Source organism: Grammomys surdaster, unplaced genomic scaffold (assembly GCF_004785775.1).
Source record: "Grammomys surdaster isolate TR1022 unplaced genomic scaffold, NIH_TR_1.0 125745, whole genome shotgun sequence".
Taxonomy (NCBI): Eukaryota; Metazoa; Chordata; class Mammalia; order Rodentia; family Muridae; genus Grammomys; species Grammomys surdaster.
This window is the reverse complement of record NW_021620577.1, coordinates 2549557-2561000: the sequence shown is the minus strand read 5'-3', so window position 1 is coordinate 2561000 and position 11444 is coordinate 2549557. Positions and strand designations below refer to the sequence as shown.

Below are 11444 nucleotides of genomic sequence, written 5' to 3'. Positions count from 1 at the left end.
AAGGAAAGGAAAAAGGAAAGGAAAAAGGAAAGGAAAAAGGAAAGGAAAGGAAAGGAAAGGAAAAAGGAAAGGAAAGGAAAGGAAAAAGGAAAGGAAAAAGGAAAGGAAAAAGGAAAGGAAAGGAAAGGAAAAAGGAAAGGAAAGGAAAAAGGAAAGGAAAGGAAAGGAAAGGAAAAAGGAAAGGAAAAAGGAAATGAAAAAGGAAAGGAAAGGAAAAAGGAAAGGAAAAAGGAAAGGAAAGGAAAGGAAAGGAAAAAGGAAAGGAAAAAGGAAAGGAAAGGAAAGGAAAAAGGAAAGGAAAGGAAAAAGGAAAGGAAAAAGGAAAGGAAAGGAAAGGAAAAAGGAAAGGAAAGGAAAGGAAAAAGGAAAGGAAAGGAAAGGAAAAAGGAAAGGAAAGGAAAAGAAAAGAAAGAAAAGAAAGAAAAAGAAAGAAAGAAAGAGGAAGAGAGAAAGAGAGAGAGAAAGAGAGAGGGAAAGGGAGAGCGAGAGAGAGAAAGAGAGGTTGGAGAGGAGAGAGAAGGGAAGGGGAGGAGGGAGAGGAAGGAAAGAAGGAAGGAAGGAAGGAAGGAAGGAAGGAAGGAAGGGGAAGAAGGAAGGGAAGGAAGGAAGGAAGGAAGGAAGGAAGGAAAGAAGGAAGGGGAGGAAGGAAGGAAGGAAGAAAGGAAAGAAGGAAGGGGAGGAAGGAAGGAAGGGAGGGAGGGAGGGAGGGAGTGAGGGAGGGAGGGAGGGAGGGAGGGAGGGAGGTGGAAGAACTGTAGACTAATTCTTAGTCCTATGTAAATAGAGTCACTGGAGAGCAGAGCGTTTCCCCTTAGGCCTAGGGCGCATGCGTGTGCGTGAGTGCGTTGGTGTCTGTACATCTGAGTGTCCTGCCTGGATGAATCCACACCATGTGCATGTCTGGTGCCTGTGGAAGTCAGAAGTAGAAGATGGCGTCCGATTCCCTGGAATTGGGGCTGTGCATGGCTGTCGGCCACCATGTGGGTGGTGGAAACTGAAATAAACTCGGATCCTCTGCAAGAGCAACAAGTGTTCTTAGCCTAAACCATCTATCTCTCCAGCACCTAGAGCAGACACTCTTGTGAATACCTGCTGAAGGAAGGAACGGACCACAGAATCCATACTCCGCGCCTGGGCATCACACTGGCCAGCAGAGGGCGCTGCCTCACCTGTTCTTCCAGCATCATCCGCACAGAGCGCTCCTTGTCCAGCTGTTGCCGCAGCTCGATCATCTCTCTCCGAAGGTCCTCAGCCTTCTCATCCTCCCAGATGTCGGGTGAGCCAATGCCCTCGTCCTTGTCTTCTGCCCTCCGCCGCTTTGGGGATGAGCCACTCAGCTCCTGCGGACCCCAAGAGGTTGGTGAGTGAGCTGACATACCCCATAACACATCTAGAGGTCACAGGGCTCTATGGAAAGCCCTCCAAAGCTACCCAGTACAGGTGGACTCATACTGAAGAACCCATTCTGCAAATCCACCAAGTAACCAAATGCCAGGCACCGGAGAATGGCCTTACTTTCTAGAACCTGCTTCCTCCAGAGCCCGCTCCACTGTACTTCATGGATGAAGAAACAGGCCCAGGCAGGAAGTAGGCAGGTTCCGTGGGCAAGATAAGACTGATAGCCATACATACATCCCAAGCTAATGGTTTAGGTAATGCCCACACAAGAGGAAGGCAGGATACTGCTGAGAGGATTCCCCATCCATCCAGTACCTGGATAAAGCGCTTCAGCTGTGTGTTCTGCTGCAGGAGTCTAGTCTTCTCCTGCTCAAGAGAGAAGATGTATTCTGCTGTCTGCTGGAGAATGGCTGCCTGAGGGCAAGAAGAAAAGAATCAGGCTGATAGTCCTCTCCCAGAGAGTGGGACACCTCCTCCAGGAAGCCTTCCCTGCCCCTGCCCACCTTGCTGAGCTTCTCTCCATCTGTGTGGGGAATGAGGGTCTTGAGGGACTGGAAGCCGGCGTTGATACTCTGCATGCGCCTCCGCTCGTTGCTGTTGGCAATCTCCCGTCGGATCCGCCTTTCCTGGTCCCTCTGGGTCTCAGGGGTCAGTGGAATGTTGGCTAGGCTGCCGGGGAGAACAAGAGTAGGTTTGGGATAGAGGTCCTCCAAACTTTATGCCCAGAAGGCCCCTGTCCTCATAGTTGATCACCAGAGGGACCCAGATGTAGCCCGCATCCCTTCCCTGCTAGAGGCCTGTTTCTGGCAGATCACCCCCAAGGAAGCCCTAGGGCTGTGCCCTGGGATACCCATAGGACTGAAGGAGCTGTCTGTGGATGCAGTCTGCTTAGAACCCATGCATTCCCTAACTTCTTTCCTAGAATTCTGTCTTCTAGAAGAGATTCTTAGCAATGTCTGGGTATCAACACACAGGGGTTCACAGCTGTGCAGGCCTCACCTGCCATCCTAATATCTGCCTTGCCAGGCTGGGAAGGCCCAGAAACCTGCATGGCTAATCCTTATGGTTCTAATGTAAGAGGACCCCAGACAGCAACCACAGACAGTTCTCAGGACACTTGGAAGTTCCTCGATGTGTCTATCTGGCCCACCTCTTTCAGTAGCTCATACATTGTCATTAGAGTTCTGAGGAGATACCCACTCCTGCCTGACCACCGCCTCCAGACACCATCCCAGCCACTGTGAGCTAAGAGTGTACAAAGGACAAGACCGGCAGCATTCATTCCACAGATGGGTCACTGGATCAGCCACTTCTTGGGACAGTTCTGTTTTATCCTGACCTATTCCATGGAGGCAGATCACGCCATATAAAGACCTGAGGCTCCCAGCATGCTATGGACGATGTTACCGAGTGCTGCAGAAGTAGCAGCTAGCCAGTGGGGTGAGGGCGAAAGCAGCCAGCAGTGGAAGGGCCCAATGCCACTGCTCCCAAGGGGGTGGGCCTGTGTGTGGCCTGAAGGAGGGATGCCCCCCTCAGCCCTCCCCTGCAACTCCCCCTCCCGCCCAAGGCCTGATGGCTTCCAGATGCTGAGCTCTCAGCAGAGGCCTCCAGCCCCACCCAAAGCCACAGCCCTGGCCTCTTCCTGAGGGGCCCTCCCAGGGTGACCTGTTCCAGGCTAGAGTCAAGGGAACATATACTCTGGGTCTGAGGAAATTTTTAAAAAAAAGGCCTCTGACACCTCTCATCTCACTGAAGTGGGAGTCTGAGGTCAAGAAGGAGGCAGGTCTAACTCTCTTGCCTTGAGTTGGCCCCGGTCTCTATCCCCAGGGAAAATGGGCTGCATAGAGCCCCGGAGGGAAACACATCTGTAGCAGCTGGAAACAGCTGAAACCTGTCCAGCCCTACCCAACTTACCCCATCTGTCCTGCCTCAGCTCCCTAAAGGACCACACCCCTGCCCCTTCCAGGGCCTCAGCTTCCTCTCCCACAGAAAGGTCGGACAGCTGGGAATGAGGTCCCTGCTGGCCGCTGCAGGAGGCTTGGAGGCAAAGCATCCCCTTCCCACTTCATCAAGCCCTTCATTCAGGGCCCAAAAGCCCAGGGCCCCAGCCCACCCTCTTGCAGGGCTTGCATCTCTCACAGAACCTGGGGATGTGAGCAGTGGGAGAGAGCCCAGGTCTGTCTCCCACTTGACAGACGAGGTCTCTGTATAAAGAGCCTCCATGGAGTAGGTCAGGGTAAACTGTCCTGAGAAGTGGCTGATCCAGCATCCCATCTGTGGAGAGAATGCTGCCTGTCTTGTCCTTTGTTCCCTTGGTACATTCTTAGCTCACAGATTAATCAGAGTTTAGGGTAGGGAGAGAGCTTCACCCCAGGATGCTTCCTTTCTCCCAGCCCCCAAAAGGGGAGTGGTGGGCATCTGGAAGGAGATAGGGATTCAGAGCCAGGCACAGCCACGGATGCTCTGAAGTCCTTGGAGTCGCCCTGCACACCTCCTCCAGAGCCTGCAGGCCCTGTGAGACGGACACTCTGGGCAAAATGAGACAGAAAGGACATGATGGCACACACCTGTAGTTTCAACACTGAGCAGGCAGAATTTTGAGGCCAGCCTGGGATACACAGGAAAACTCTTGTCTCGGACAACAAGCAACATGCCAGGAACACTAGCATTTGGGTAAGTTCAAGAGCATCCTCAAACACATAGCAAATTCAGAGTCAGCCTGAGCTACATGCTACATGAGACCCTGTCTCAGTAAAAAAGCATGTGTGTTGTGGGGTCAGGGGGAGGCTGAAGAGACAGCTAAATCATTAAGGGTCTTTCCAGTTCTTCTATGGGACCTGAGTTCAGTAGCTCAAAACTACCTGTAACTACAACCCCAGGGAACCATCACCCTTTTCTGGCCTCTATAGGCACTCATACATATAAACAATATAAATAAATACATATACACACATACATATATTCATTCATACATACATACATACACATACACATACACACACACATACAGAGGTAACAGAAAGCAAGCTACCCAGTGATTATAAACCCTAACCTACCCCAAGATTATTGTGGGAGTCTCCCCCACAACTCACCCAGCCTCTGGGCCCCTGCTTGTGATGCCCCAAAGGGTAAAACTGACCTAAGAGTGGGTCTCAAGAAAAAGCCTTATAACCACTCTCAGGCTACCCCAAGAGCTACCCTATCTAAAGAGCCTCAGAATACAGGAGTATATGTTTTACAATAAACAGGGCTAAATCTGTAGTTCAGTTGAGCAGCCTAGCATGCTCAAAGTTCTAGATTCAATCCCCAGAACTACCATTATATTTAAAAGAGGGTAGGAGGCTGGGCATAGTAGCTAACACCTTTAATCCCAACATAGGCAGAGGCAGGAGGACCCTGTGTTCGAGGACAATCTGTGCTATATAATAAGGCCCTGCCATTTGAAAGAACCAATAAATAGACCTGGAGAAGAACACCTGATTCTCAGGTAAAAGGCGGAGAGGGATCTGCTACAGTAAAAGGGGGCATTGGGACCCCAGAGTAGGGCAGAACAGGCTTTATACCATATCCCATACACCAGCTGTGTGACAGCTTCCCCAGGAAAGGAGGGCCCCTGGAGGTGCTGGGCCAATTCTTTTTGTTGTTCCTGCTCTTGTTTACAACGAAAGTTTCACTCTTATAGCCCAGGTTAGCCTCAAGGCATTCCTCCTGCCTCAGCCTTCCAAGTGCCATGCAGACAGCCAGAGCAGGGCGGAGCTGGCTCCTACAATCTGAGCGACCAATAGCTGTGCGCTCTGTAAGGCTCACATACAACCAAAGGCTGCACAACTAAGGGGGTGTGACTGTAAGACCCATAGGTGTCACCCAAGGTCACACCTTCAGTGCCCACTAACTCAGCTATCCTTGAAAAGAAAAGGCAGCCCTGAGAGGTCCTTCAGCTCGACCCATCCCCCAGGGCGTGCACCATCTGGGGAGCCCAAAGCAAACCTCAGAGCCCCAGCTCTGAAAGGCCCACAGAACTCCCAGATTAAAAAGACCTTGGATCTCAGAGAGTGAGCAGCCCCTAGCCTGACTCTCCCAAATGTCCCACCCAGTCTCTGTGCTTAGGAACCAACAGCTGGTTAACATGGTCATCCCTGGACCTAGTTTTAAGGACAGAGACTGTTCTTGCAAAGCTACAATTCTGCATGGGGACTTGGGTTTGCCTCAGTTGCTCATCCCAACAGCTTCTGAAAGCTCCGGCCGACAGAATTAACAGACTGTATGCTGGCCCTGGTGGAACGCAAGTAAGCTAGTGGGTGCCCTGGTGGCGAGTGTGACGAACCATGAATTACCATCGGTGGAACGCAGATCCTGACTGCTGATAGCCCAAGTGTCACTTCCAGGTGAAATGACACTAGAAAAAGTAGATTTCTTTACATATGCCTATAAATTCCAACTCACAGTAAGTAATCACATGGAAAAGTCCCACCACCTCAAAACTTCAGATTCCCCTGATGAACACTGCGGGGACCACCAGCATGGAGTAGCGCTGGCCCTGTGATGACAGCCAGGCTGTTGCTGATCACCAGTGCCTGGCTTCAGGAAGATGGAACTGGGCCGACGGCCAAGAAACAGAACTAGCCCACTCAGCCTAAGTAAGAGCGGGGTCACTATCCCTACTGAAGGATGGTGGCACCCTAGCCAATGCACAGGAGCAGGATGCAGGCTGGCCGAAGATCCCCATCACCCTCCACCCATTTGCCTGGCTACACCCTCTGACTGGCCACCACCTCTCTTTTCTCATGGCCTGAACCCACTTGGCATGCCTAAAACACCCAGTATCCACAATCAAAGTGAGGAAAGATCACGTGGGATTTCCCATTCCCAGGAGAAGGAAAGAGAGAAATGAGCTCACACACACACACCAAGGGTGCCCAACACGTTCAGCCCTCTCTCTTCATCACAGACCATTGCCTCTACAGTCCTGACGGCCCTGATCACCCTCCCCTTGAGACATCTCTTCCCCAGCAACTTCAGCCCACCACAGGAAAGCCTGCAGAGGGCACAGATGCCCACCCCTGCCTTGACACTTCCAGAGCTAACCCCAGCAGCCGAAATCTCTCCACTTCAGCTCTCCTCACTGCCTTATACAGGGTCACAGTCAAAGGAAGTCATAGGAAGGCTGGCTGTCATAGGAAGGCTGGCTGTCAAAGGAAGGCTGGGCAGCGTAACACGAGGAGGAGAGAGTGACCCACTTCCCCTGGAGGTTTCACCCAGGTATCCAAGACAACCCCTAAGGGACCTGACAAAACCCTTCACCACCACAGGTCGGTGACCTGCCAAGTACAGGGGTCAGGACTTTACGTTTTCGTATCCTTAACCCCAGTGTCAAGCTGGTGCGTCAAAATATATGGCCAGAGACCAAACAAACATGCCAAAGTTCTTAATTCTCTCAAATAACACCTCTCTCTCCCCCTCCCTGCCTCCCCTGCCTCTCCTTTTAAGAGAAGCACTCTCAGTGTAGCCCTGGCTGTCCTGAAACTTGCTCTGTATACCAGACTGGCCTCAGGCTCAGAGACCTACCTGCAGGACCCAGGGATTAAACTCAGATGATTCAGCATGTTCACAGGAACCTGGACTCTATCTACTAAGCCATCTTGCTAGCCCTTAAAGCAATTTGTAAAGAGTTTGTAAGATACCCAGTGTGACAGCACATGCTTGAAGCTCCAGCACTTAGTGGAAAGCAGCGGAATCAGGAGTTCAAGGTCATCTTAACTTACAAACCAAGTTGGAGGCCAGCCTGGGCTAAATAAGACCCAACCTTTTTTTTTTTTTTGGGGGGGGGGACAAGGAGCTAAGGAAATGGCTCAGCCACATAACCATGAGGACCTGAATTCAGATCTCCTGCATCTAAAGACTGGGGATAGTCCGTCTGCTGCCTCAAAATCCCAGGGGTGGGGGTGGGGGTGGGGGTGGGGGTGGGGGTGGGGGTGGGGGTGGCAGGAGTGCAGAGACAGACGGATCTCTGAAGCCGGCCAGCACAGGTGCAGTGGTGAGCATCTTCTGAAACACGAGGTCTTGAGACCTAACATTCCCCAACCTTATTTGTTTAGGCCTTGGTCTAAAGGTCTAAAAAATAATGAGATGCTGGCTGTGGTATTTTACATCAGTAGGAAATGCTAAAGAGGAAAAAGGATCCAAGTTTGAAGGTGGCCTGGGTCATCCATCTGAGCTGAAGAGATAGTTGAGAACAGTTGAAAACCAAGAGAACTGACTTGTGTCCAGTGTCCAGAGGACACAAGTTCAGTTCCCAGCACCCACATAGCAGCACACAACTATTCCAGGGGATCTGATGCCCTCATCTGGCCACTGAGAGCAGGGCACACATGTGGTACACAGACATGCATACAGGCAAAACACCCGCACACATTTAAAAATCTGAGATTTTAAAAAGTAAAAATGTAAGTAAACAAATAAGGCGGGAGAATGTTAGGTCTCAAACTCAGGACAAATGGCTGAGGTGCCTACCTAACATATCAAAGCCAGCATCTCTCAGTACCTGTTAGAGTCATGGCTGGAACACCACATTCCCTACCCTAAACTCTTCCAGCCCACGGACTGGAATGGGCTTCCCTCCTCCAGCCTCTGATTCCTATATAATAACCCCAGCCAGTTTGGCTACTGGCCTCTTGGTCTCTGGGTTCCCAGGTACTTTACTTTCTCTCTCTCTTTCTCTCTCTTTCTCTCTCTCTCTCTCTCTCTCTCTCTCTCTCTCTCTCTCTCTCCTCTCTCTCCCCTCTCGGGCCCCCCCCCCCCCGCCTCCTCTCATGGCCATGTTCAGTCTAGACCCTTCCAGAGCTCTCTGGCTGCTTTCTTCCCCATGTCCACAATAAACCTCAACCACACCTGGGAGCAACTGAGGAAGTCATCTGTGCACATGAACACACTTGCACGCACATACACTTACACAGATGGAAACTACTCTAAAAGCACCTGCTTTTAGAGTCTAGATTTCACCTTCTAGGCACTGCCTATATCCAAGTCTCACAGAACCATTAGGTAGCAGGTCCAAAACTCCAAACAAAACATCAAAGTGTGCCACTCTGCCCTATGGCTCCTTCTGGTTGGCCCGGAAGGCATGGGAGTCAGACAGAGAGAACCCAGCAAAACAGGGAGGGATGGAGCAAAGTCCAATAGCCTGAAACAAACCAGAGTCCACCCATCATAAGCTCTGCCCAGCCCACACTCCATCCAGGAAAGGCCTCCCAGCTGTAGCTCCAGCTGAAAATGAACACACCTAGAGGCTCCTCCATGCCCAGTGTACAACTGTCTCCTTCCAAGACAGGCTGAGGACCTATGTGCCTGCAGGCAGATACCTCAATCACTAGGCCTAACAACACCCAATGTTCCTGGGGGTCTATTGCCCTCCAGCAACACAGGTCTAGAGAAGGGGAGAGTGAGGACAGAGTATCAAAAGGCTCAGGCATAGCAACTAGAGGTTCCTACTGTCAAAGCCTATGCAGGATCAGAACCAGAATGACCTCTTTAGGATATGGAGCAAATCAAGCCTCACTCCCCACTACCCAAGCCAGCTCAGAAGAGCCAGCACTTCAGCAAACTTAGGAAGCAAATCCAGCTGTACATTTGCTCTAACTGGTACCTTTCTTAGCTTCTGTATCCATCTTTACAAAGAAATCAGAAAACGAATAAACTCACAGCAAGATTATAGTGATTCAGGGAGAAAATCCTAGCAAGTGGGTCCCCAGAATATTTACAGAGTTCAAGAGTTTTGTTATTGCTGTTTTGTACCTGCTGGGCCCTCAGGTGGACCTTATCTTAGTGCCAGCTGAGGTAGGGGAAGGGGATGGGGGGGCTGCCAGCTGCTAGATCCATCATCAATAGGCCCTAGGTAATGGCTCTCAACTTGAAAGTGGGATCGCTGCCTGAATTTTAAACCTATGCAGCACCCTGCCCCACAGGCGTTGCTGTCTACCAACCAGCCTGTGCCACTCAGCGAGCGGGCTCCTCCTCCTCCTTCAATCCCAGCCCTGCCTGGCTGGGGTGTCGGAGCACGTGGCCCCAGCCCTGGGGAGCCATTACACTCCTAGAGTAGCGCGGCAGGCAGGAAAGGGATCGTAGGTTTCAAACTTAAGCGCGCTGGAGAAACCTCTCCTTGCGCGCACCACCACCATCCCCGACCCAGCCCGCTTGTAGGGTTCAATGAACAGATACTACGGCCGGCAATAGTAATTCCAGACACGACCATTTAACAAGAGTTCAGGGAGATTCGGCCACTGGCCGGTCGCGATTTAGTAGAGGGTAGATCTGGGGCAACCTCACGACCAAGCTCACTAAGGAGTGTGTCAAGAAAGCTTGCAGACCACCCACCCGGCCAGGAGATTCAACACTTTGCATTTATGACTGGGGAACAAACGTGCGACGGCAAAGTTTGCAGAGACCCACAAGCAACAGGGAGTAGACTTGAACCTAGAAGCAACCTAAGATGCACCCTCCCCGAAAGGCCTCCCCACCTGGCCTGCTTAGCCCACCCAGTTGGCTACAGCTGAGCTTTGTGCAAGTAAAGCGTGGCCCCGAAGCGCCTACAAGTCCCACAATGCAGCACCGACCCGGCATAGAAAACTACAGCTCCCGCGAGGCCGCGCGCGCAGAGGTCCGCCTACTCCAAGAGGGCTGCAGAGTCACGTCCAGGCCTCGCTAGTAAACAGCACCCGGGCGCGGGCGGCGAACGTGCGACTAGTGGCTGCCAACGTGTGGGGGACCGCGACTTCCCTCCTCGAAGCATGGCCACTAAGGGTCCACGTACACCTCGCAGCCTCTAGCGAGCACGCCCCCAACACTGCTGCATCCCTGTTCTCTGCAAACGTTCACACCACCCGGCTCCCCGCCCCCCCCCCCCAGCAGCCTGGAGCCGCGGCATGGCAGCATTGTAGCTGTCCACTCGCACGCCCCGGACTCCCAAAAAAACCTCCTTAGAAGAGGGTTCCCAGAAAGCGCGAGGAAGCAAGGAAAAGGAAGGAAACCAAAGCTGGCGGGGGGAGGAGGAAGCGCTGGGTGAAAGCCACCAGCAGCAAGCATGGCCGGGACTGCTGCAGCACCACGTGGGTCTGTTTGCAATTTACAAACGTCGCGACTCGCCCGCCTGCAGCGGACAAAAGTGGCCAGAGCCTCTCGAGGTCCCCACGTTCCAAGGGAAGAAGGTCCCTAGGCAACGCAAGCAGGGTACATGAGACTGCAGCGGACCCGGTGGCTAAGAAAGGCGAGCGAGGTCGGAGGCGCGAGCCATGCGTGCGCACACGCGCACCCGCCCGGGCGGGCTGGCCGGGGGCTGCAATGGGAAGAAGGGGTTGGGGGGGAGGAGCAGTACACACCTACAGAGCCCTCCTATCACTTCTTTCTCTGTTTTCCTGAAATGTTGCAAAGAGGGCACCTTCTGAGTGGGCACCATGAAATACTCCATAGCGATAGGCCCCCCTCCTGTGCACGAGCCAGGTCTCGCGGTCAGCCGGAGAATGCAAGATGGAAATCCGAATCAAAGGGCAGCGCCGGACGGAGGTGCAGAATCGGCCGGTCCCAGATGCTGGCGGCAGCAGCAGCGGCGAGGGAGGGAGGCGGGCGGGAGGGGCGGGAGGGAGGTCTCTCCAGCCTGCCTCCCCGGGCGTGTGTATGTGTGTGTGTGTTTGCAGCTGATCAGATGTCTGTTTCAAGGCGGGAAACAGCTGGTGAAAACTCAGCACTCCCCCGGCCTCCTTCCGCGGAGTAAGGAATTGCATGTAAACAAAGGACTATTTGCAGCGCCCCCCCCAGGGCGACTGGATGCTGGGGCGAGAAGGGCGCAGGCTCCTTGGGACCGACTGCAACATGGGTCTGCAGACTTAACCCCGGGATCAGGGGTCCCTGGTCGACAGCTGGCTGTGGGGGGACACGGTGTGAATGGAGTGAACAGCGGCCCAGCTACATGCGCCACTATGGGTGATGAGGTCCATCAGCTGACAGGTTGGCAAGCGTAGCTAAAAAGAGAAAAAAAAAGAAAAAGGGCCAGCCAC

At 52.7% G+C, this 11444-nt stretch overlaps 1 protein-coding gene across 3 annotated transcripts in view; it reads right to left on the bottom strand.

Annotated features, from left to right (window-relative positions):
* Positions 1 to 11058, bottom strand: part of Tfap4 (transcription factor AP-4) — a 15982-nt gene extending 4924 nt beyond the window's left edge. Inside the window, exons 1-4 of one of the 3 annotated variants that reach the window (XM_028788384.1) lie at positions 10770 to 11058; positions 1902 to 2067; positions 1714 to 1812; positions 1170 to 1340 (exon numbers count right to left, since the gene is read on the bottom strand). In XM_028788384.1, the coding sequence (XP_028644217.1) occupies positions 1170 to 1340; positions 1714 to 1812; positions 1902 to 2067; positions 10770 to 10858 (525 nt within the window). In that variant the 5' untranslated portion in view covers positions 10859 to 11058. Of the gene's footprint in view, positions 1 to 1169; positions 1341 to 1713; positions 1813 to 1901; positions 2068 to 3965; positions 4303 to 10003; positions 10030 to 10769 lie in introns of those variants that run through there. The other 2 variants (XM_028788385.1, XM_028788386.1) reach the window with 2 other exon arrangements.
* Between the last annotated feature and the right edge of the window lie 386 nt (positions 11059 to 11444).